General features: G+C 43.9%; 1 protein-coding gene across 10 annotated transcripts in view; it reads left to right on the top strand.

The window, feature by feature from the left end:
* bcas3 (BCAS3 microtubule associated cell migration factor) overlaps positions 1-25,482 on the top strand; it is a 999,028-nt gene that overhangs the window by 389,477 nt on the left and 584,069 nt on the right. For all 10 annotated transcript variants that reach the window (XR_010968797.1, XM_068010741.1, XM_068010743.1 and 7 more), the window contains one exon: positions 20,313-20,577. Coding sequence is in view for 9 of the 10 variants with exons in the window: in XM_068010741.1 (XP_067866842.1) it covers positions 20,313-20,577 (265 nt within the window). In the remaining variant the exon portion in view is untranslated. The remainder of the gene's footprint in view (positions 1-20,312; positions 20,578-25,482) is intronic.

The following is a 25,482-nucleotide window of genomic DNA, read 5'->3' as shown; positions in this document are numbered from 1 at the left end:
TTAAAAGTTTAATGTCTGTTTCCAACCGATGAATTAAAATATCCTTATTTGACATAGCAGGTTTTCTTAACACTACTGTTACGACTAGGTGAGAAAGGTGTCCAGGGATCCCTTTTAGCCTTCACCTGGTGTTATTGTAACAGTGTTTAATTTTTAAACACACTGTGTTTTGAGCTCTCCCTTGGTGAATCCTTGTTCACCGCTTTTCAATTATAAGGCAAAGAAATGAGCCCAACAGGCTTCGTTAGGTTTAAAGAAGAAAAGTGAAATAGATTAAAACTTAAACTCTAATCCGGTTAACGCCTATGGATACATGCCGTGCCCCACGCTAGTATGCATACGCGATACGCACATGCAAATAGAGACAGAAAAGAGCAGAAGAAAAATAAAGTAGAGGTTTGAGGCAATATCAGGAGTTTCTTGTTACTGTGCTTTGAGCTCACTGTAGCCCTTTCGTAGGTAGACTTGCTTTTCCTTGGTGCCCAGTATTCTTCTTAAGCCTTGTTCACTGTAGGAGACTTTTCTCTCTTGGGGTCTCTTAGAGCTGGCACGAAAGAGGAGTTGAGGTCTGGGGCAGATCTTCTTCTTTGGCCTCCTTGTCTCGAGAGACAATGGGTAAGCGCCTGGAGGTGGTCAGTGGTTTGTGGAGCAGCGCCTGGAGTGGCTATAAAGGCCAATTCTAGAGTGACAGACTCTTCCACAGGTGCTGCAGAAAAATTTGTTGGTCGGGGCTATTACACAGTTGGCTCTCCCCTTGCGCTTCTGTCTTTTTTCCTTCCAACTGCTACGTCTCTTCAACTCGCCACACTTTAGCCCCGCCTTTATGGCTGCCCGCCAGCTCTGGCGATCGCTGGCAACTGACTCCCACGACTTGTGATCAATGTCACAGGACTTCATGTCGCGTTTGCAGACGTCTTTAAAGCGGAGACATGGACGGCCGGTGGGTCTGATACCAGTGGCGAGCTCGCTGTACAATGTGCTTTGGGGATCCTGCCATCTTCCATGCGGCTCACATGGCCAAGCCATCTCAAGCGCCGCTGACTCAGTAGTGTGTATAAGCTGTGGATGTTGGCCGCCTCGAGGACTTCTGTGTTGGAGATACGGTCCTGCCACCTGATGCCAAGTATTCTCCGGAGGCAGCCAAGATGGAATGAATTGAGATGTCGCTCTTGGCTGACATACGTTGTCCAGGCCTCGCTGCCGTAGAGCAAGGTACTGAGGACACAGACTTGATACACTCGGACTTTTGTGTTCCATGTCAGTGCCCCATTTTCCCACACTCTCTTGGCCTGTCTGGACATAGCAGTGGAAGCCTTTCCCATGCACTTGTTGATTTCTGCATCTAGGGACAGGTTACTGGTGATAGTTGAGCCTAGGTAGGTGAACTCCTGAACCACTTCCAGAGCGTGGTCGCCGATATTGATGGATGGAGCATTTCTGACGTCCTGTCCCATGATGTTCGTTTTCTTGAGGCTGATGGTTAGGCCAAATTCGTTGCAGGCAGCCGCAAACCTGCAGATGAGACTCTGCAGACACTCTTCAGTATGAGATGTTAAAGCAGCATCGTCAGCAAAGAGGAGTTCCCTGATGAGGACTTTCCGTACTTTGGTCTTCGCTCTTAGACGGGCAAGGTTGAACAACCTGCCCCCTGATCTTGTGTGGAGGAAACTTCCTTCTCCTGAAGACTTGAATGCATGTGAGAGCAGCAGGGAGAAGAAAATCCCAAACAGTGTGGGTGCGAGAACACAGCCCTATTTCACGCCACTCAGGATAGGAAAGGGGTCTGATGAGGTGCCGCTATGCTGAATTGTGCCTTTCATATTGTCATGGAATGAGGTGATGATACTTAGTAGCTTTGGTGGACATCCGATCTTTTCTAGTAGTGTGAAGAGACCACATCTGCTGACGAGGTCCAAGGCTTTGGTGAGATCAATGAAAGCAATGTAGAGGGGCATCTGTTGTTCGCAGCATTTCTGCTGTAGCTGGCGAAGGGAGAACAGCATGTCAATGGTCGATCTGTTTGATGAAGGGTCACTGACCTTTAATATTAACTCTGCTTCTCTCTCCACAGATGCTGCCAGACCTGCTGAGTATTTCCAGCATTTCTTGTCTCCTCTTATCATGCTGAACTTTGCCTATTTCCAGGCCAGCATCCTGACCTTTGACTCTTTGGTATCCCTTACCTCACTTCATTTCTCAGATCTGAATCAAACAATGCTTCTTTCATTTTTGGACTAGCAATATATTGATCTGGGAAGCAGTCCTAGATGCATTCTAAAAGGTGTTCTCCCTTTGGCGACCATGCATTACCTTTATTGCAGTCTATCTTGGAATAGTTAGAAAGAACAATCTCTTCGTTGTACTTGAAGACTCCTCTGAACTACTACTGTTCTGCAGTGTGTTAAGTAACAATTAGCTAGTGCTATTCATTTCTCAAAGGAATCATAAGGGTGATTCCCCCTTCTGTACTCTCAGTGAGGAGCCCCGCTGAAAGGAGTGTGGTATGGAGATTGGGCTACAACCTGATTCTCCAATCCATTGAATGTGACTCGAGCTGGAATTCATCCCTGAGGTTTTTGATTTTACTTATCTGGTTACCAGACTATACATGGTTCCTTCGGCAGGGTCTGTTACTACTTTAATCGCTGATATTACAATTGTATTATCAGTCTGAAAGTTTGAAGAATATGTAGTTTTTTCCATTTCCATCCCACACTCCTTTCAGCAGGTCATAGAAAAAGTGGAAATAGCTGACTTTGACAGGTGTTTCCCAGAAGCACTGAGCCGCAACATAAATAACAACAGCAGCGGCTTACATTGACATAAAACCTTTAATGTCATAAAACATTCTGTGGAGCTTCAGAGGAGCGTTATCAAACAAAATGTGATACTAAGCAACATAAGTGATATCAGGACAGGTGACCAAAAGCTTGGTCAAAGAAGTAAGTTTTAAGGAACATCTTGAAGGAAGAGAGAGAGGTAGAGCAATTTAGGGAGAGAATTCCAGAGCTTAGGGCCTAGGTAGCTGAAGGCATGACCACCAATGGTAGAATGATTAAAATTGGGGATGCACAAGAGACGAGAATTGGAGAAGCACAGAGATTTTGGAGAGATGTAGGGCTGGAGGAGGTGACAGAGATAGGGAGGGGGAAAAGCCATGGAGGGATTTGGAAATGAGGATGTGCATTTTAAAATTGAGGTGTTGTCAGCCTGGGAGAAAATAAGCTTAGTGGGCACAGCCACTTCAGATGGGTTTGCTGCTGTTTAATCTGGCTGTAGTAAGGCTGATCACTCTGCTTGCCCACATAGGCATTGACCTGCATGGGATACTCTGCACCCATTAGAGAAAATAGCAGCCCTGGACAAATATGACTAATTGCCCCTTTAAAACAGGCACCATGCAGAAGTTTGATGTTTTGTAGGTTTTCACATAGAAACTGATAATCTTGCGAAACCCATATAATTTCCTGTACTTTAATAACAGACATTGGCCGATCTCAGGTTTCATATGACAGTACAAAAACTACAGATTTACTTCTGTATATTCCGGCTTTGTGTGAACACTCAGACTTGTAAAGGCTACTGCCTGCTTGTTCTAAATGTGGATCTGGCATTGTAGAAACGATCCTGAAATTTGAAGAAGTGGGTTTCCACAGCATGCTTAGCTGTATCTTCAGAGTTGAGTCATTTTTGTGTTTTAAGGGTAATAAACCTTCTATTAAGAAGGAAACCATTTGTATGCTCCCTCTTCTATTTTCTTAGTAGTAGTCAGCATTACTGTGTCTGCACTATTGTTCAGAAGTAGGCTCTCATGTTGTACTAAGTGCCAGGTAAATTAATTTCTTAAACAGATAATTACCCATATATTGAAACATGAGTGTCGTGCTCACTGGAGTTTGCTACAACAAGAATTGACTCAGAGTGCATAAGATCATGGGAAGCAAGTTTCAATAAATTTGTTAGCACGGCTAATTTTGTTTTACCATTTTCATCATCCCCAGCTAATCAGATGTCTGCATTGGCTGCATATGATAACCTCCTACCATGTCACAGAGCAGCCTTTTTCTTAATTAAAGTACATTTTGTACAAAGCAGAGACACTTTGTAACTGAATAAGCATTGATTCTCTCCATAGCTTTCTTAAAATGGAAAATTCCTGGTGCTTTGATACAAAATCTTTACCAGGTTGCAAATTTACAGTCACAAACAGGCACTAGGTATATGATAATAGGTAGTGAAATGGACTTATAAGGCAGTAGCCTTTACCAGTCTGAGTGTTCACACAAAGCCGCAATGCATAGAAGTAAATCTATAGGTATTTAGTGTCATATGAAACCTGAGATCAGGCGATATTTATCGTTAATGTACAGGAAATCATATGGATTTCGCAAGGTTATCAGTTTTTATGTGAAACCTGCAAAAACTGATCAAGAATGATTTAAAATCCGGGAAATTATTAGTGAAAACTGAGAATGAAACTAAAACAGTAAAAATCTTGATCTGGGTGCTGGATATCTCAGAGTTAGAAGCAGAACCAGAGGTTAACCAGATACCAGAATTTCAGCTTGTTAGCTACCACAGATAAATGTTCCTTCAGCCAATTAGGTTTCAGAGCCATGTCATTGGGTATCAAACAGGTTTTAGAACCATCTCTCTGGTGTGATTTCTGATTAGTTCAGTTGGTAGAAAATTCAGAAACAGAAAGAGTGTGTAGCAGAAGAGAAAAGGGGAGAACACCAGAAGAGGACAAAAAGGTAACAGACACAGGAAAAGAGTAGCATAGAAAAACAAAGAGACAATGCGGGAGAGTTACATACATGGGAAAAGAGTAACAGGAAAGAGATGCAAAGAGAGAAAGTGATAGTGTTATGGTCACAATAATTTCTACTTGCTCAAAGCCTTACACTTCCTGGTCGCTGCCAAACTCCATTGGCTCCATGCCTCTAGGAATCAATTTCCAGCTCCTTATCCTGACATTTGAAAACCTTTGCTGCCTTGTTCTACCATGTCTCCGTGATGTCCTTCAAACTTCTGTCTCTGCTGACATTCTTTACTTCTTTGATACTGGCCTATTCTTCATTCCGTGTCTTTTTTGTTCTACTGTTGATGACTGTTCTTTTAGCTGTATTATTCCTCTCCTCTGGAATTCCCTTCCAAAATCCCTTTGCCTTGCTGCCTCCGTCCTTGTGTTCAAAAGCCTTTGTAAAACTTTCATTTCAATTGTTTTTTTTTGGTTTAGCTGCTAGTGAAACGTCTTGAATTGTTTTTTACATTAAAGGCATGACAAATTTAAAGTGCTCTTTAAATCTACTTTTCTTTCTTTTCAGTATCCCTTTTCATTTATCAGACCTATAGAGCCCTGGGTCATCTATCTGACACCAGGGGCCTCCCCGTCAGATCCTTCCTGCATGCCCGGAATCTCACCACCTCCACATGCTGCCCTCGAGGTGGCTGTGGTGGGGAAGAGACTGTTGCCCACCTCCTTCTGGAATGTGCCTTTGCAAAGCAGATGTGGAAAGTTTTTGTTGAGGTTCATCCCGACCAGCTCTGTAACACAGGAGTCTGTGCTCTATGGTCTGCACCCAGGGGCGTATACCGAGATAAACATGAACTGCTGCTGGAGGACCATCAACTTGGTGAAAGACGCTCTTTGGTCTGCCCGAAACTTGCTGGTCTTCCAGTGCAAAGAGTTTTCCATGACCGAATGTTGCAGACTGGCACATTCCAAGGTCCAGGTCTACATGCTGAGGGATGCACTAAAGCTTGGGGCAGCCACTGCAAAGGCTCAATGGGGAAAGACCACTGTGTAAGGTCCTCATGCCATAGTGAACCGAGGGGCTGGAGCCTGTGTAAAACCCCTCGGTCTGTATACAATATGGTTTTGCAGTGTAATGCAAATGTACATTGCATGTAAAATGGAATGGAAGGGTTGTGAGGCAACTCATGTTCTGTATTGAAGAAAACTGATTTCTTTTGCACTTTCTGGAATGTCAATTTGGAACGGTTTTGCAATGTATCTTTTACAGATTTTTATGAATAAAGTATATTTTTGGTTAAAAAAAAGACACCAAGGACGCTATATAAATCCAAGTTGGGTTTGACAGTAATGGGTGAAATACAGAGGCAACATTTGCTGATCTCAGTAAGGACAGCAGTTAGGGTGTTCGGGTGTTAGAATTGACCTGGCAGGGGAGGGGAAAATAGACCATGGATTTAGTTCCTGCTCATTATCTGACGGTCTCTGCTGGAAAGAGGCTTGTGTGTCAAATCAGACGATATCTCGCTGTTTATAAAGTAAACCAATTACTTTGAGCATGCTTCATTAAATGTTCAGAGAACTTAGCTATTGCAGTTGAAAATTGGTATTGATAAATTCTGACTTGAGTTTTAAAGGAAACTCTTTGAACGCTTTCCATTTAAACATTTAGAAAAAATTATAGTCCACAAAAACGTAATAATGAATGTTGCAGAACACAATGGGAACAAAGCTCCATGCCCCTGCAGTATGAATCTAATTATAGACTGGCATAGATCAGAGAAAATAGGGACATTTTATTGTTAGTTTCAGTGGTCATACAAAAATGCGAGTCTTCTACTGTTGCTTCTGTTGTAAGGGATAAAGGAAAGATGTTGCCGTTTTATCTCCAAATACTTTGTTTGTACCCACAACTTGTTGAACAGATCTAATCTTTGAATGCTTAATGTTTAGCAATTCTTCTTCACAAGTGAGTTAAACCTTTTACTTGCTTGTTCTCTTTAAGGGTTCTAAAGCACATCTGCTTGCTGTATTCTTATTTATTTTCTGTACCTTAACATTTCCCTCTGTACCAAGTGACCTGCTCTCAGATCTCTGTCAGTGCAGCTGTTAAACCAGTTACTAGAAGGCTGTACAAGAGCGGCCTTGGGTGATTCATCCTCCATTTTCCTTTAAATTTGCCCTTCCAATTAGCACAGTAAATATTACACTTCTCACTCATATTATTGTACTATCAGGCATTATTGCATATTTTCACTATGGTGAGTAACGCTGTTAAAACTTTGAAGTGCCCTATTTTTTGGTCTGTCATCCCCAGCCCCATGTCCCAGTGCATAAAATATGCTCTTCTGACTCTGGTCTACTTTTCCTTGTTTTCAAATCCCTCCATGGCCTCACACCTCCTTCTGTCTGTAACCTCCGCCTGTCCTACAACCATCTGAGATCTCTGTGCTCCTCCAATTCCGGCCTCTTGCACATCCCTGAATTTATTTGATCCACCATTGGCAATTGTGCACCTTGGGATGTTTTGACATGAACAATGCCATATAAATGTAAGTTATTTGTTATTATGTGACTGGCTTCATGTGGGTTTCTGTTCTGTGGTGACCTATTCCTATTGAATGTATGCGAGACAGTATGGAGTCTGGCATGTGTTATGAGGCAGTAGGTTATTAAGGGGTTTGAGATCATTAAAGCATTCTTTGTATCGGAGGGCTCAAATCTAAAAGATGCCTTTGATCTAAGTACAAGCACAGCATGAAAAATACCATTGACCAGCATATACAAACTTCAGTATTTCTTAATAATTTATTATGTTTCCAATCCTGTCAGTCTTTAACGATTCAAACAGATATTGAACTCCTACATGAAAAAAATTAAAAACCATTATCTTCCAAGAGAAAAGGAAGAAAAAATTTCCAAATTTTACCCCTACAGTGTAATTCAACAGTGAAATAAGCATTTATTTAACTTGCGCTCTCTCTCCTAGTCTTTTCATCCTTGGTGATGTATTCAGTTCGGTTGCTCAATAAAAAACCTGGATGATGCAGAGAAAAACTACAGTTTGTGTATATTACAATGGATCTTGTTGTACTTAAATACTAGTTTGTACATTATAATGGGATTCCTCTGTATGTATTCAAATACCACAGCTTATGTATATCATAATGGAATTTCTCTCTTCTTTGGCCTCCTTATCTCGAGAGACAATGGATAGGCACCTGGAGGTGGTCAGTGGTTTGTGAAGCAGTGCCTGGAGTGGCTATAAAGGCCAATTCTAGAGTGACAGACTCTTCCACAGGTGCTGCAGAGAAATTTGTTTGTCGGGGCTGTTACACAGTTGGCTCTCGCCTTGCGCCTCTGTCTTTTTTCCTGCCAACTACTAAGTCTCTTCGACTCGCCACACTTTAGCCCCGCCTTTATGGCTGCCCGCCAGCTCTGGCGGACGCTGGCAACTGACTCCCACGACTTGTGATCAATGTCACAGGATTTCATGTCGCGCTTGCAGATGTCTTTAAAGCGGAGACATGGACGGCCGGTGGGTCTGATACCAGTGGCGAGCTTGCTGTACAATGTGTCTTTGGGGATCCTGCCATCTTCCATGCGGCTCACATGGCCAAGCCATCTCAAGTGCCGCTGACTCAGTAGTGTTTATAAGCTGGGGATGTTGGCCGCCTCGAGGACTTCTGTGTTGGAGATACGGTCCTGCCACCTGATGCCAAGTATTCTCCGGAGGCAGCGAAGATGGAACGAATTGAGACATCGCTCTTGGCTGACATACATTGTCCAGGCCTCGCTGCCATAGAGCAAGGTACTGAGGACACAGGCATGATACACTCGGACTTTTGTGTTCCGTGTCAGTGCGCCATTTTCCCACGCTCTCTTGGCCAGTCTGGACATAGCAGTGGAAGCCTTTCTCATGCGCTTGTTGATTTCTGCATCTAGAGACAGGTTACTGGTGATAGTTGAGCCTAGGTAGGTGAACTCTTGAACCACTTCCAGAGCGTGGTCGCCAATATTGATGGATGGAGCATTTCTGACGTCCTGCCCCATGATGTTCGTTTTCTTGAGGCTGATGGTTAGGCCAAATTCGTTGCAGGCAGCCGCAAACCTGTCAAGACTCTGCAGGCACTCTTCAGTGTGAGATGTTAAAGCAGCATCGTCAGCAAAGAGGAGTTCCCTGATGAGAACTTTCCGTACTTTGGACTTCGCTCTTAGACGGGCAAGGTTGAACAACCTGCCCCCTGATCTTGTGTGGAGGAAAATTCCTTCTTCAGAGGGCTTGAACGCATGTGAAAGCAGCAGGGAGAAGAAAATCCCAAAAAGTGTGGGTGCGAGAACACAGCCCTGTTTCACACCACTCAGGATAGGAAAGATAATGGAATTTCTCTATATATACTTAAATACCAGTTTGTATATATTATAATTGGATTGCTCTCTATCTACTGAAATGCCTCACAGTTTGTGTATGTTAGAGGTGGAGTTCACTGTATATACTCAAATACCACAATTTGTATTATAATGGGACTCCTCCATTGTATACTCAAGTAACAAACATGGATACTGTTTAAACTTGTATGTGTTGGCTTTTTCCGCCACTCAGTCTAAATAAGACGTCAAGTTCAGTTGACTGGGTACATAAAACGTCTGCGTTATGTATGTTCTTTTGTTCAGAGATGTGAGGATGTTCTGATAAAATGGAAAGTAAAATCCATCTAATCTTGTATTGAGGCTGAGCACACAAATAACCGTGGGGCAGCTACTCAGAACATGCCATGCTATTCCCCATCGAAGCTCTAAAGTAAGGCTTCCATTGAAGTGAGGATGGTGCAGGTCTTTATTACTAGAACTGATTGGGAAAACTGCAAACCTTGTCATTTATCAGGGAGCTAGTTTGGATGTGAGTGTAGGCATGGGTTATTTCCCCCCGCCCCCATCTGCTGAATATGGCATTCATTGTAATGTGACAATCGTACAGCCAAGTATCTGTCAAAGGTAACTGATTAAAATTTCTTTCTTCTGCAGTGCTTGCAGGCACAGATTTAAACGTACATGACAATGAATACAGATTTTTTTTTGTCCACTGTGCATGACTGGAATTTTTGTTGAGATTTTTATCACAGCTGTCTGTTAGTTAAGTAGGGAGTGTATTGAAACCCAGACTGAAGTGAGTGCTTGGCCATGGCTCATAGCTGAGTGACTGACTCTTTGATCAAGTCATTCAGTGAAGCGACATGTCACTGTTAATCTGATCCCTGTCTGTCTCACTCTCTACATTTGAAGACTCTGTTTACACAGAGCTTTTCAGCCCCCCTGTATATGGGGGAATTTAATTCATATTGCTTACAGGCTCCTGGCTGATCTGAATTAAAGGGGAGCCCTGTGCGAGTTTAACTTGCAATTGAGCTGAAAGTTCTCCTATTGAAGGTTCTTTCTTTTTTCTTTCTTTCTTTCTTTTGGGCCTCCTTATCTCGAGAGACAATGGATATGCGCCTGGAGGTGGTCAGTGGTAGACTGAAGGTAGACTGCAGCTAATACTAGGCTGATTTACCTCTGTTGTACTTGAGTTTGTTTCAGTGCTCTATTCATACTGCAGTTGTGGCAACTGTGTCACCAGAAACAAATTGGAAGCTCTCCTCATGGCATAGTAGGTAAAATCACTGCCTGGTGCAGCACTGAGACATACAGCAAGACCCAGGTTTGATTTCCGGTTGGTGCTGATTTTAGGGTTGCCATTTCTGGTTGGACATATTCCTGGAGGTTTCATCACATGATCTCAAGCTTCCAACCACTTCACCCCACACTCCAGCTGTTGGCTGCCCAACATCCCATACCAAAAATTTTTAAAAAACACACAATTTTTAACAGCACCATAATTTTTCTCTGATGTTGCACGCAGCAGTGTCCTGGAGATTAATCATTAATTCCTGGAGACTCCAGGGCAATACTGGAGGATTAAAGGTTGGCATCCCTAGTTAAGTTAACCATTATTAGGGTGGTGACCATTAGACTTGGACAAATCAGCTCAAGTTCTTGTCCCTGATTGCAATCTGATGAATCCTGCTGGAATGTGTGCGTGGATGGATAGGTGTTTTATGGGAAAAGGCTTGAATTCAGCTGAGATGCCCATCATGGTGACTAAACTGCCACTACTCACTAGATATTCTTATACATGAAAAATAGTTGGTGCAACATGCTGAAGCATCATGGAATCAGCCGCCAACAAGAGTTACCACTTTCAGGATTTGAGAAAAAAAAGGAAGGAAACAAAGCGTGGGAGGTGTCGTATTGCTCATTACTGTGCTCACAGAAACAAGCCTATGCAAGGTGATAGTGACGTGGTGGATTTGCATTGTCTTGGTTCCAGTGTAACTCCCAAACATACCACAGAATCCATTGTGCACCTTGATGTTCCATTACACATCAGTGCCACCTTTATACTCATCAGCTGGGACAACTCCAACTCCTGGCGTCACCAAATGATATGCCGATAGGTCAGGTTAATTTGGCAGAACATGCTGGACAATCTGGGTTCTTCTGAAATTTGGAGCACCACCATCACCACAACTATTGATACCAACAACTTACATATATCTCTCGCCTTTAATGTAGAAAAGCATCCCAAAGGGTTTCAAAGAGGTGCAATAAAAAAATGGGCTCTCAGCCATAGAAGGAGATATTAGGAGGGTGGCCAAGAGGTGGTTTTTAAGAAATGTCTTAAAGGAAGGGAAAGAGAGGGAGTAACTCAGGGAGGGAATTACAGAGTGTGGAACCTAGACAGCTGAAGACACACCTGTCAATGATGGGGCAAACGGATGGGGTTGCACAAGTGTCTGGAGTCAGAGGAATGGAGAATTCAGGGGGTACAGCTATATTGGAATGTATCCATATAAGAGAGAATGGGGGATATGTTGGTGACTCTGTGGATTATTCCTTACCTGCATTCTAACAATGGATAGAGTCATAGAATTCAATCCCTAAAACATCCCAGTAAAATATCCCAGAATACCATATAAACAAAATAGAATTTGACTTATTCAGTCACTTTAAATCAATGGCCTGGATAATATATTGTCCATAACATCCCTATATTGTTATAAAGCAGCATATCCACCAGCCTGCTGTGACCGATGACTTAGCATTGGTAGCTTGTACGTATGTGCACTCTAGTGCATGTCAAGTGTAATTTTGTGCCGTTTTCTTAAAACATGCAGTCAGGTTTGACACATACGCTGACAACACCAGCCCTACCTCACCACCTCTCTCAACTCCTCCAGTGTCTCGGATTTGTCACACTACTTGTTTGACATCCAGAACTGGATGAGCAGAAATTTCCTCCAACTAAATATTAGGAAGATTGTTTTTGGTCCCCACTAAAAACTCCATTACCTAGCCACTGACTATATCCATCTCCCTGGCCATTGTCTGTGGCTGAACCGGTCATTTGCATCCTTGACCCTGAAACGAGCTTCTGGTCACAAATCCACTCTATCACCAAGATCGCCTACTTCCATCTCTGTAATATCACCTGCTTCCGTATCTGTAACATCACCTGTCTCTGCCTCTGCCTGAGCTCATCTGCGGCTGGGACCCTCATTCCATGCCTTTGTAACCTTTCAAACTTGACTATTCCAGGATCTCCTGGCCAGCCTCTCATTTTCCACTGTCTCTAAACTTGAGGTTATCCAAAACGCTGATAACTAGCTCTCACCAAGGTCCGTTCATCCATTACCCCTGTGCTCAGTGACCTACATTGGCTCCTGGTCCAATAGCGCCTCGATTTTAAAATTCTCATCCTTGTTTTCAAATCCCTCCATGACCTTGCCCCTTTGTAACCTCCAGTTCTGCGGTCCTCCAATTCTGGCCTCTCGCAAATCCTCTATTTTGATCGATCCAACATTGGCGGCCCTGCCTTCAACTGCCAAGCTTTGGAAATCCCTCCCTAAACCTCTCTGTCTCTTTACCTCTCTTTCCTCTCTTTAGGATTCTCCTCAAAACCTACCTTTCATGTGTCTTAATATCTCCTTTAGTGACTCAGTGTCAAATTTTGTTTGATAAATGCTCGTTGGGACATTTTGCAACGTTCAACCGTGGCGAGTCGAAGAGACTTAGCAGTTGGCAGGAAAAAAGACAGAAGCGCAAGGAGAGAGCCAACTGTGTAACAGCCCCGACAACCAATTTTATCTGCAGCACCTGTGGAAGAGTCTGTCACTCTCGAATTAGCCTTTATAGCCACTCCAGGCGCACTGCACAAACCACTGACCACCTCCAGGCGCTTATCCATTGTCTCTCGAGACTAGGAGGCCAAAGAAGAAGAAGAAGAAAAAGATAGATGCTATATAAAGATAAGTTTTTGTTGATGTTGGATACTAACAAACATCCACCACCCTGCAAACCTCCCTCACCAACTGCAGTTAACATGAAGTTGATCTCAGGAGTTCTAGCAATTGGACTTTCTGACTTGAAAGAAACAGGCCATGCCAAGTGCATTCTCCACCCTTAGCAGCAAAATAATACAGTATGCATTATATGCTGTGACAGCAGGTAATCCAACTTACTGTGAGTAAAGTCAAGGGAGATCTATTAATAAAATGTAATTGGGCAAACTAGTATTATGTATGATCTACAGCACAGAAGCAGTAGTCCATGCCGGTCTATATATTCCACACAAGCCTCCTCCCACTCTGATTACCTCTTCCCACTCTGCTCCCTTATTCCTCTATTCCCTTTTCTCTCATGTATGTATCAAGCCTCCTCTTAAATGTGTCAGTGTTTTCTGCTCCAACTACTACATGTGGCAGCAAGTTCCACATTTTCAACATTCCCTGTGTAAAGAAATTCCTGCTAAATTCTTTATTTGATCTGTGAGAGACTGTCTTATATATATGTTCCCCCACGCCAATTCCCCCCGCCCTGTTCTGGACTTACCCACAGTGGAAACTTGCTTCACATCCATCGTGTTGAACCCCTTCATAATTTGTAAGATCTCTATTAGGTCTCCTCTAGTTTCCTCTTTTTGAGAGACAGATCTGACTCTTCCACAGACTGTTTTGCTCAGTTTGCTTGCTCAAGTTGCACGATTCAATTGGTGCTAATGATTTCCCCTAGCTGCTAGTGTGTTTGAAGGCCAGGGTCCAATGATGTTAGCTCGCTGTTGATGTAGCAACAATACATTCTTAGTAGTTGCATCTACAGTGTAGACAAAGATCTGTATAATATTCCTTCATTCACATTGTTGCTCCGATCACCAGGAAGGGATTCATGTCATTAGTGGGAAAAGGTGTGGTATGCTCTAGAATAAGAGGACTGCATTAGAGTTGCTAAGATTGAGGTTCCATTGTGCTTGTATATCACTGGATGAGGTTATTTTTATCTTTCATTATGCCGAGCTGGGGTAGAAGAAGATTGCTTTCTAGGGGATAGAAATTACACTATTTGACAATGAAAGGAACTTTGTTTGAGAAACAATTGACTAAATATGCTGGAACTAGACTTGCAGCCTGACAAATGGCTGAATATCTAATGTGAGGCCATTTATAGAGAGTTGCTGGCAAACAATTAATTATTTCCCAAACCCTTAACATCGTGGGTTACCTTCATTCTTAAATTGACTGCAGCCTTATCTCTGTTAAAATTGTATTACAATAAAATGGAACAAATTTACTTTCTATCGGAAACAGTTACTCATAGGTATGCTGGGGACAATTAGGACGCATTCATTTCACATCTGATTGAAAACCTGAACTGTCTATTGTAGGAAGTAAGCACAGGTGTGAATTTAGTGTCCAAAATGAGGAATTATTTTATAATCTAAGGAGGATTTTCATGGATATGTATGGAGGAAGGTTTCCAGTCATGGTATGTGTGAAGTTTATAAAGAACAGGGCCACAAAATTCAGCTCTGTAGCCAGAAGCCAGAAACTCCAAAAATGTCGACAGGACCACTTACGGCATGACCCATACAGTGTCCCATGATTGTTAGGATGCTAGCAAATGCGTGCTGGAAGCATCTAATGCTGATTTGGTGCACAATTTTGGACCTTGTGGCCCGGTTAACACCCTTTGTTAGTAACTTCCAGCTGAACATGCATTCAGCTGCAAGAGAGACTCCACAGTAACCCTATTTAAAGGAATCGCCATGGGATTTCCAGGTGAGGTGCTTTTGACCTGTTTTCACTGCTATAGTGAGTGAAAGGACCGTGTTGAGTGTTATTGAGGAGTTTGGAGATGTTCTTGGAGTCACAAGGGGATGGCACTGGACTTTGGCAAGGAAGTCAGAGTTGCTGGAAGGCCTGTCAGGAGAAAGCCTGCTTTCAGTATGGGGGCTATAGTTGCAGTTTTTCTTGGGCTGCAACACGACAGGGAGATGGAGCACAGGCAGTAGAGAGGGGAAGCTGTGCACAGACGGAGGAGGAGGAGGGCTGTCAATAATATGGGTACCCATCAAAGTCTTCAAGGAGCACGTCTCCTACTTCCACCTCAGCCAGCAGCACTGTCTGAGGTGGCTACATTTCACAAAGGTGGTGGTCACTGAACTGTGCTGCGTCCTCCAACCAACCTGCAGCCGTGCAGGAGGGTGAGGACGGTGCTGCCAGTGGCTGTCAAGATCACCATGGCTCTCACCTCCTTCACCAGTGGATCCTTCCGGGCAGGAGCAAGTGACATTGCCAACATCTCACAGTTCGCCATGAATCGCTGCATCAGGGAGTTAACAGAGGCTCTGTATTCCAGGAGAGGAGATGTCATAGTCTTCTCTCTTACCAGAGAGAAGCAAGAGGAGTGAGAATGTGGCCTAGCCAGGCTAGCAGGATTCCTAATAGTGCAGGGTGTCATCAAGTGCATGCACATGGCTCTGCAAGCACTACATAGTGACAAGGAGATGTACCACAACTGCAAGGGCTATCACTCCATGAACATGCGGTTGGTGTGTGCCAACGCACAAAGAATCGGTGAACAGCAACCATGATGCATTCATCCTATGCCAGTCAGCTGCACACGTCATCTTCGGGTCACAGCGATAAACCAGAGGCTGGTTGTTTGGTGAAAAGGGCTACCTGCCCTACAGCTGACTCGTGACTCTCTTCTGTCTCCCAACTGCATGTGGACAGCATTCCTGCCATGACAGCCATGCTGCAACCAGTAACGTCATGTCCAGACCATCGGTGTCCTCAAATAGCTGTTACGCTCCTGTACTTGCTGGAGTGGGTCTCCAAGTTCATTGTGGTCTACGGCATCCTCTACAACCTTGCTGTTATGAAGGCACAGCCCTTGCCACCAGGCCTTCGGAGGGCACCTCGGAAGAGGAGGAGAAGGAGGAAGGGAGGAGGCATCTGAAACCCCTTCACTCTGGATGGGCTGTCCGTGACCGGCTACTCAGATTTTGGTTCCCCTGAAATCACATCCCCACATCACTGTTGCTCCACAATTCCCACCTTTCCCTCTGCTGTGGACTATCATTGGTATCCTCTTGGCCCAAATCCTGATGTTAAAAAAAATTCTATAACAACTTTATCCAATAATACATACAAAACTAAATTATTCAGCCTTGTCTAGCCACCAGGCCATTTTCCCAGCAGTGGCAGTAGCAGCAGCTCGGCCGCTCACCAACTGGAGGTGGGTGGCAAATTAAAATAATTAAAGGGCCTATTAATGGCCATTTGTCTGAGCTGCCAGCATTTGGCAGCGGCAAAGTGACCCTCCGGATGGCAGGGGGGAAATTGCATCCAGAGGCTCCATGGCCCAAGGAGGGGTCCCTAGCAGCAATGGCCATCCCCACGGCCCCGATGCTGCCAGTGGAGGGATTTCCCCACTGATTGCCACGGTCTGGCTGCCTGATCCCAGCACAGGAACAGCATTTTTTACCTCCCCTGCGAGGGTGCTCAAAATGGAGACCCTCAGAGCCCTCTATCTTCTCCATTTACAGTCTCCTGCCTTTCAGCAAAGACTTTCTGAGCAGCTGTTGTAGCCTGAATACAAATCCCCTTTAAGAGGGGAAGGCTGCCTTTAAGGAGTGTAGGCTAGCTGTACTCCATGCTAGCCATGCACGCTTCAGGGCTCCTGCTGAGCACGCAGCCAGTCAGCAGCATGTTTTGCGCTGGTCTGCATACTGCAATCAGGTTGATAAGCAGGGAAGCACAAAGTTGTGTGCCTGCCCCAACTCGACTGGGCAATATGATCCCCACACTTAAATACAGGCCTTATTGAATTTCTCCTTCTAGGTTTGTTTTTAATTGCATATAGCACACAGAGCCCAAATCTGTATAAACATTACACATAGGACCCCTTAGAAATGTTTAACACAAAATTCTGGGGTAGGTGGAATACAGTCAGCCTGAACCATATGCATCCTGTAGGTGCTTTTAAGTACTCTCTCAGGGCCTGATGCCTGGCTATGGCACAGTTAACAGCACAGTGAAGTGTAAATGCACATCAAGTCAGGTGTAGTGGAGGTCCAGTATTTCCTGTCTCTCCAGTCTTCTGCTAACATTCAGAGCCCCCTTTGCTGCCTTGTAAATGAGCTGAAATAACACGACATGCATGCTGATGCACGAGACAGTGTCAGCCTCAGATGGCTTTAAGTTCACTGTTACAAAACCTTTGTCATTGAATCTGCCACCTATGGTCTCACTTCTTTTGGTGTCTGTCATTCAGTGCATTTTATTTCTTTACTTACCATCACACTTTTTTACAGGAGACACCGGCACTTTCATGTTTTTCATGCAAAGTGAAAAGAAAAAAGAAGAAAGCTTTGCATTTATAAAGCACCTTTCACAGCCACAGGATGTCCCAAAGCGCTTTACAGCCGCTGAAATACCTTTGAAGTGTAGTCGCTCTTGTAATATAGGAAACGCGGCAGCCAATTTGCACACAGCAAGATCCCACAGACAGAAATGTGATCATGACCAGATAACTTTTTTTATGTGATGTTGAGTGATATTGGCCCAGGACACTGGGGATAACTCCCCTGATTATCTTCAAAATAGTGCCATGGAATCTTGCAGCCTACCTGAGAGGGCAGATGGGACCCTGGTTTAAGGTCTCACTCAAAAGACAACACCTCCAAACGTGCAACGCTCCATCAGTACTGAAGTGAGTGTCACCTTTAATTTTTGTGCTCAAGTCCTGGAATAAGATTTGAACCCACAACCTTCTGACTCAGAGGTGAGAGTGTCACCCACTGAGCCACAGCTGACATACAACACTTTAAAACTAGTGCCTACCAGGGGTAACTGTGCATTTGTGGAAAATCATGGAGAAGGGAGAGGAGCTCCCCTGCTATTTCTTGATATCTGCTCCTGATGGGCAAAACTCCACACCAGAAGTATGTGTTCAGCAAAGCAGCCCCCATGTATCCTTCTTTATAACATTTGAGTTTATGTGGCAATGCTGTCGATGACTTCCACTTACACAGCATCATATTATTTCAAAATGTCTCAGAACTTCACATAATGTCCTATGAAGAGAGATTGGGGAAACTGGGCCTGTATTCTCCAGAGTTTCAAAGAATGAGAGGTGATCTCATTGAAACCTACAAAATACTTAAAGGGATAGACAGGGTAAATGCAGGTAAGATGTTTCCCCTGGTTGAAGAGTCCAGAACCAGGTGAGGTGAGGTGAGAGTGACTGCCCTTGACATCAAGGCAGCATTTGATCGAGTATGGCATTAAGGAGCCCTAGCAAAACTGGAGTCAATGGGAATCAGGGGGAAAACTCTCTGCTGTTTGGAGTCATAGCTAGCGCAAAGGAAGATGGCTGTGGTTGTTGGAGGTCAATCATCTGAGCTCCAGGACATCACTGCAGGAGTTCCTCAGGGTAGTGTCCTAGGCCCAACCATCTTCAGGTGCTTCATCAATGACCTTCCTTCTATCATAAGGTGAGAAGTGGGGATGTTCGCTGATGATTGCACGATGTTCAGCACCATTCACGACTCCTCAAATACTGAAGCAGTCCGTGTAGAAATGCAGAAAGACAATATCCAGGCTTGGGCTGATAAGTGGCAAGTAACATTTGCGCCACACAAGTGCCAGGCAATGACCATCTCCAACAAGAGAGAATCTAACCATCTCCCCTTGACATTCAATGGCATTATCATCGCTGAATCCTCCACTATCAACATCTTAGGGGCTACCATTGACCTGAAACTGAATTGGAGTAGCCATATAAATACTGTGGCTACAAGAGCAGGTCAGAGGCTAGGAATCCTGCAGCGAGTAACTCACCTCCTGACTCCCCAAAGCCTGTCCACCATCAACAAGGCACAAGTCAGGAGTGTGATGGAATACTCTCTACTTGCCTGGATGGGTGCAGCTCCAAAAACACTCAAGAAGCTTGACACCATCCAGAACAAAGCAGCTCGCTTGATTGGCACCCCATCTACAAACATTCACTCCCTCCACCACCGACGCACAGTAGCAGCAGTGTTTACCATTTACAAGATGCACTGCAGCAATGCACCAAGGCTCCTTAGACAGCACCTTCCAAACCCGCGACCTCTACCAACTAGAAGGACAAGGGCAGCAAATGCATGGGAACACTACCACCTGCAAGTTCGCCTCCAAGTCACACACCATCCTGACTTGGAACTATATCGCCGTTCCTTCACTATCGCTGGGTCAAAATCCTGGAACTCCCTTCCTAACAGCACTGTGGGTGTACCTACCTCACATGGACTGCAGCGGTTCAAGAAGGCAGCTCACCACCACCTTCTCAAGGGCAATTAGGGATGGCAATAAATGCTGGCATAGCCAGTGACGCCCACATTCCATGAACAAATAAAAAAAAACAATTTTAAAATAAGGGGGAAGCCACTTAGGACCGAGATGAGGAGAAATTTCTTTACTCAGAGGGTTGTGAATCTTTGGAATTCTCTACCCCAGAGGGTTGTGGAAGCTCAGTCATTGAGTATGTTTAAAGTAGTGATTGACAGATTTCTAAATACCAATGACATAAAGGATATGGGGATAGTGTGGGAAAAAGGTATTGAAGTGGATGATCAACCATGATCTTTATATTTATTTATTTATTTAGTGATACAGCACTGAAACTGACCAACAACCTCCCATTTATACTAATCCTACATTAACCCCATATTCCCTACCACATCCCCACCATGTACCTACACTAGGGGCAATTTACAATGGCCAATTTACCTATCAACCTGCAAGTTTTTGGAGGTGGGAGGAAACCGGAGCACCCGGTGGAAACCCACGCAGACACAGGGAGAACTTGCAAACTCTGCACGGGCAGTACCCAAAACTGAACCCGGGTCGCTGGAGCTGTGAGGCTGCGGTGCTAACCACTGTGCCGCCCATCTTATTGAATGGCAGAGCAGGCTCAATGGGCTGAATGGCCTACTCCTGCTCCTATGTTCCTATGCAGTTACTGTTGTTAAGTAGGTAATTCTGAATAATTCAATCTGAATCATAGAATCATACAGAGCAGTCATTCAGCCCATAATGCCTGTGGTGGACTTCTTTAAAAGTACAAAACAAAAAGTGCAGGAATGACTTTCTGACTCTAGGCTATAATTTCTGTTATTTCCATATTTGTGTTCTAGGTGCAAGATATTTGTTTCAGCCAGGACTGTCGCTGGGTGGTAATCAGCACGCTCCGGGGTACTTCGCATGTGTTTCCGGTAAATCCTTATGGTGGACAGCCCTCTGTGCGAACGCACATGTCTCCCCGTGTGGTGAATCGCATGAGTCGATTCCAGAAGAGTGCTGGGCTGGAAGATATTGAACAAGAGCTGACGACCAAACAAGGTGGGCGCTGCAGTCCAGTAGCTGGTCTCTCGAGCAGCCCCTCTGGGTCACCACTTCACAGTGAGTATCAATTCTTTTTTCTTAAATCAAGAGATTACATTAAAGCTGCGGTTATCCTTTCTTAACAATCAGCCCGTCAGCTCCAGGTCCGCTTCATGCCATCAGTATCACATCCACACCAAGCAGGCACCTGCAAAGCACAGTTGTCTGGAGAGCAAATACTTCTGATAAAAAGTGAAATGTGTTATCCTTTGTACTCTCTGTGGATGATAGTTTACCAGGTCCACATTTTTTCTCTCCTCTAATTCATTTGCTCATGTAAAATGTTACTGAGTTAAGTTGCGACCATGCAAACCAGAATGAAGGATAAGTAAAGGACTTTTTGCAATGTTTTATTTTTGGGGCCAGAAGCAGACTTTGCTGCAGGTAAGTATGAGCCTCATTTATTTAAAAACAGTTATTTATAAACAGTTATTTAAATTACAATTTCACAACTTCAGGTGAGGCTCTTTGCCCACCTCAGAACACATGCAGAATGGGCGCATCGATAATCCTGGGAGCTGGGCTATAGCGAGACTATTGTTCTACATATATATCTACAATTACTTGGCACTAGTTTTGTGCATAATGTTCCATGTGATTGTTTCTTTCCACATTTTAAAGTTTTTTTTCCCTCCAATATTTCCCCTCGTTATTCTTGTTTGCTGCTGCATAGTTTTACGTAGTTTACATAGTATTTACAGCACAGAAATAGACCATTTGGCCCATCATGTCCTTAACAATGTTTATGCTTCTCCTACCCTTCATTATCCAACCCCATCAACATATCGTTTAATCACAGTGGTCGGAGTGGTACAGATGAATAGTCTATGGTGGTTCCAATCATGCTGCGTAGTTTAGACGAGGAAGAAGATCTCATGAGGCATCAACAAATGCAGATGCAATGGCACTTGACTGTTTTCTCCACACCTGTAATACTTTAGGACTTGTGTTTTTATACCCCTCCACTTATAGCTGTGCATTTCAGAGATTTGTTTTCACCGCATTCGCTTTGAGAAAGGCTATCACAGAGTTGTACCATCTGCTGCAGGATGGCCTGCAGCCAACACTTCGAGTAGGGGTGGCTCTTCCTCTAATAGTGAGACTACCACAGCATTGTTTTCATGCTACCAGATCCTTCCAGGGCACTGTAGAAGCCGTTCTGTGCACCTGCCAGTCTGCATTGCTTATATGTATGAAGCAATTGACAAATACTGTGTTTGCAAGGAGCAGCACCTTCATCACTTTTCCTGTGGAAATGAGGCCCAGATGAACATGGCACAGACCTTTCACCAGTTGGCAGAGCATTGTAGATAGCAACCATGTGCGAATTAGAGCTCCTCACATGCAACCCCATGGCCTACAGGAACAGAAAGGGCTTGCACTCAATTAATTTTCAGGTGGTATCCAAAACAGCATTATGCTGTTAACATCTGTATGCAGCATTCCATGGTGTCTGCATTATCTGAAGATGAAACACTGGGTGGTTGGTTCTTAGCATCATAGGAGCGTAATCAGACAAAATTTGATAACAAGCCGGATGAGAAGATATTAGGATAGATGGTCAAAGAGGTATGCTTTAAGGAGCGCCTTAAAGGAGGAGAGAGAGAGGTGGGGAGGTTTAGGGAGGGAATTCCAGAGCTCAGGGCCCAGGCAGACAAAGGGTGCCCATCAATGGTGGAGAAAAGGAAATCGGGAATGCACAAGAGGCCAGAATTTGAAGTGCGCTGAGATCTTTGAGGGTTGTAGGGCTTAAGGAGGTTACAGAGATAGGGAGGGACAAAGCCATAGAGGGATTTGGAAACAAATGAGAATTTTAAAATCAAGACTGGAAACCGTCCATGTTGACGGGTCTATCTGCTGAGCAGCATTTCAACCACTTATAACTCAGATTTTAAATTGGAACAGTTTTTATTTCCTCAATTAGAATTTACATTGCTCCTATTTAAATTGAGAGTGCTCAGCATTTAAAGTTCAATCAATGTTGCGATCCCCTAAGCAGCATTTTTGTACCCTATTTCTTAAATGGGCGCACTGTTTAATTCCGTTCTTTGAGAAAAAAACACTGTAAGTTGGTAGTTTGGCTGAATGGCCTTCTACATTAGGATTAACCTTGTGATCTATACAAATATTCCATTCCAAATGGAAATGCCTAGTCCAAAATGTTAGTCGCAATATTTTGCGATGTTGTTCTACTTATTTGGAATTTAATTGCCAGTCTTTGCAATTGTTATTGTTTGTTTCATGTCATAATACCCAAAGTGCTAATTGATCTTTGTGTATAAACTCAAGGAATGTTCCTAGCAGTGGAAAAATTCACCCAGCTTTTGGCTGTGTTATCTTATATAAGAACTTCAGAAGTTGTACAGTTACTGTGTCTCACGGCTCCTCTTGAAAAACATTTAAATTCCTGCTTGTTTGTCCCTTTTTCCTGTGCAAGACAGAGTCTTGTTTAAATATCTGATGTTGAAATCTTTATCAGGGTGTGTTTCGGATCTTACAGTGGACGTTCAGTCTGGTTTTGCAGTTGCCTACTCCCCCGGCCGCGTGTGGCCCCTTATAGAAACACGAACTAAGGAAAACTCTTAAATCACAGCTGATAAGGAGATACTTCCTGCATAGGCTAACAAGCCAACACAAACTTTGTTTGGGTTCCTTTGTATTTTATCTGTTAACACACCCCGTTGTATTTTTGTAAGTCAATAGACGGGTGACGAAGTGCACTAATTATGATATCGGCACACAATTGCTGACCCCTGGCTTGGATCCCGCTCGTACTGTGAACACAAGCACAATGCACTGAAATGACATCTACTTCCTGTAAGGTTAGCGAATACATGCTAATGTTATCACACTGAAAATATAATTGACCTCATAGTGTCAAGTAAGGAGATGCAATGTTTGAAGTTGGCACTTACTACTGTGTGTGGGCTCCTGGGATTAGATACAAAAGCTCTTGCAAATTTACAATGGAACAAAGCGGGTGCTGAAAAAAATGCCACAGCTTGTTGCTTTGATGGATGTGTAGGGAGGGAGCTGCAAGGTCAAACATGTGATATTTTAGTCGTGCTTTTTTTTGTGATTGTGCAATTTTCCTCATGCCAGTCCAGAAAGGGCCTTTTTCTTGATGCCAGTCCAGAAAGGACCAGCCTGACTTTTAAGACTGTGACGAGACCCTTTCCAAAAGCTGTCTTGTGTTGCTTTTTCAAGATTGCTAATTGCAGTTTCAGTTTAGCTCAGTGGGTAGTGGGTAGCACTCTCACCTCTTGAGTCAGAAGGCTGTGAGTTTGAGCCGATATCCAAGATTTGAGGACATAATCTAAACTGATGCTCTACTGCAATACTGAGGGAGCACTGCATTGTCAGAGGTGCTGTCCTGAAGCTGAGGTGTTAAACTGAGCGCCCGGTTGCCTGTTTGACGTTGAGAATCTCAGGACATTATTTGGCCAGCATTCTATTCTCAGCCAGCACCACCCCAAAAAGAGGTGAAGTACTCAGTCATCCCATTGCTGTTGGTGCGATCTTGCTTTGTGTAAAAAGGCTGCTGCGTTCGCCTACATAACAACATTCATTGTGTTTCTAGGTAATGAAATGCGCTGAGATATAAGCTGCCCTATAAATGTAAGTCTTTCTTCTTTCAGCCACTCACCTTTTAGCTTGAGATTTAAAAAAAAAACTTAGCCAGTCTATCTTCTTGTGATTGAATGAGCAGGATGATCCCATCAGTCAATTAGATCAGTCAGTTAGAGGAAATCACTCCTAGTTCGGCTAAATCACAGTCTACGCATGCATTTGGGTGCACGCATTTATGGTTGTTATCAAATCTCTTTGCTGCTTTAGGTGTTTGAGTAGGTAGAATAAATCAACATTCCCTGTAAAAATGGAACTGTATTGGGATGTAAAGCACAACATTGATATCGCCCAGGTTTCCTGTTTTCAGGATAAACTGATATCCTACCCCATCAAAATGCGCTGAAGCTCGGTGACAGGACCATAATTTGAATATTTAAATAAATTAAAATACCTGAACTAATTAATTTCACATTGCCCTCTGATGTCCTGCCACGATCTTCACCCCGGCAACCGGCACTGCTGCACCTTCGGATCCCAGTCCGGGGAAACGAGGCGAAACACTTGTGGGGAGGTGGGGGTGGGGGAATGGAGTCAAATTAGCGTCATGGGTATAGGGGATGGTGGGAGGGGCTTTAGGTGAATATCTGTGCAGTTTGGAGGAGGGGAAGGTCAGATGGTAAAGATAAGTGTTTTTTTGGGGGGGGAAGGGGTAAATAATTTAATTGTTATTGGGGGGGAGAGGGGAAAAACAGATGTATTTATTTTTTAATTCCATTTAACTTTAAATATTTACGTTTCCTGGTAGGACTGATGGCCCTTTAAAAATGGAGTCAGCGCCTGTGCCATTACCTGGGACGGACAGCCCGCCCACTCCACGTGATTGGCGAGGGTGGTGGGGAACGGGGGGAGGCCCGCCCCAGCTGTTTAAATGAGCTGCTGCGCTTGGAATGGCGGCGGCTCTTTGGAGTTGTGTGGGCTGCCATTCAGCCCACTGTGTGTGATACTTGATTGTTGGTGTATCTGTAACATAAGCTTTTAGTTGTGGTGTGAAGGAGTAACAGAATAAAAGCCAAGTTCTCAACTCAAGGTTCCTAACTCTCCACTTGCTTGAATGTCAGCTTGGCTCAGTTAATCACATTCTTCCCTTTGTGTCTGAGATTGTGGTTTAAATCCCTAGTCCAAAATCTGAGCACATAATCTAGGCTGACACTCCAGTGGCAGTACTGAGGGAGTGCTGCACTGTCAGGTGCTGTGTTTAGAAAAAGACATTGAACCAAGACCGCACCCCTCCCCACACCCCAACTGTATTCATTATTCAAGTAAGAGTCCCAAGGTACAATTTGAAGAAGAATA

This window comes from Heterodontus francisci, chromosome 30 (assembly GCF_036365525.1).
Source record: "Heterodontus francisci isolate sHetFra1 chromosome 30, sHetFra1.hap1, whole genome shotgun sequence".
Lineage (NCBI taxonomy): Eukaryota > Metazoa > Chordata > Chondrichthyes > Heterodontiformes > Heterodontidae > Heterodontus > Heterodontus francisci.
Note: the sequence above shows the minus strand (reverse complement) of the source record. Positions and strands in the feature narration are given on the sequence as shown.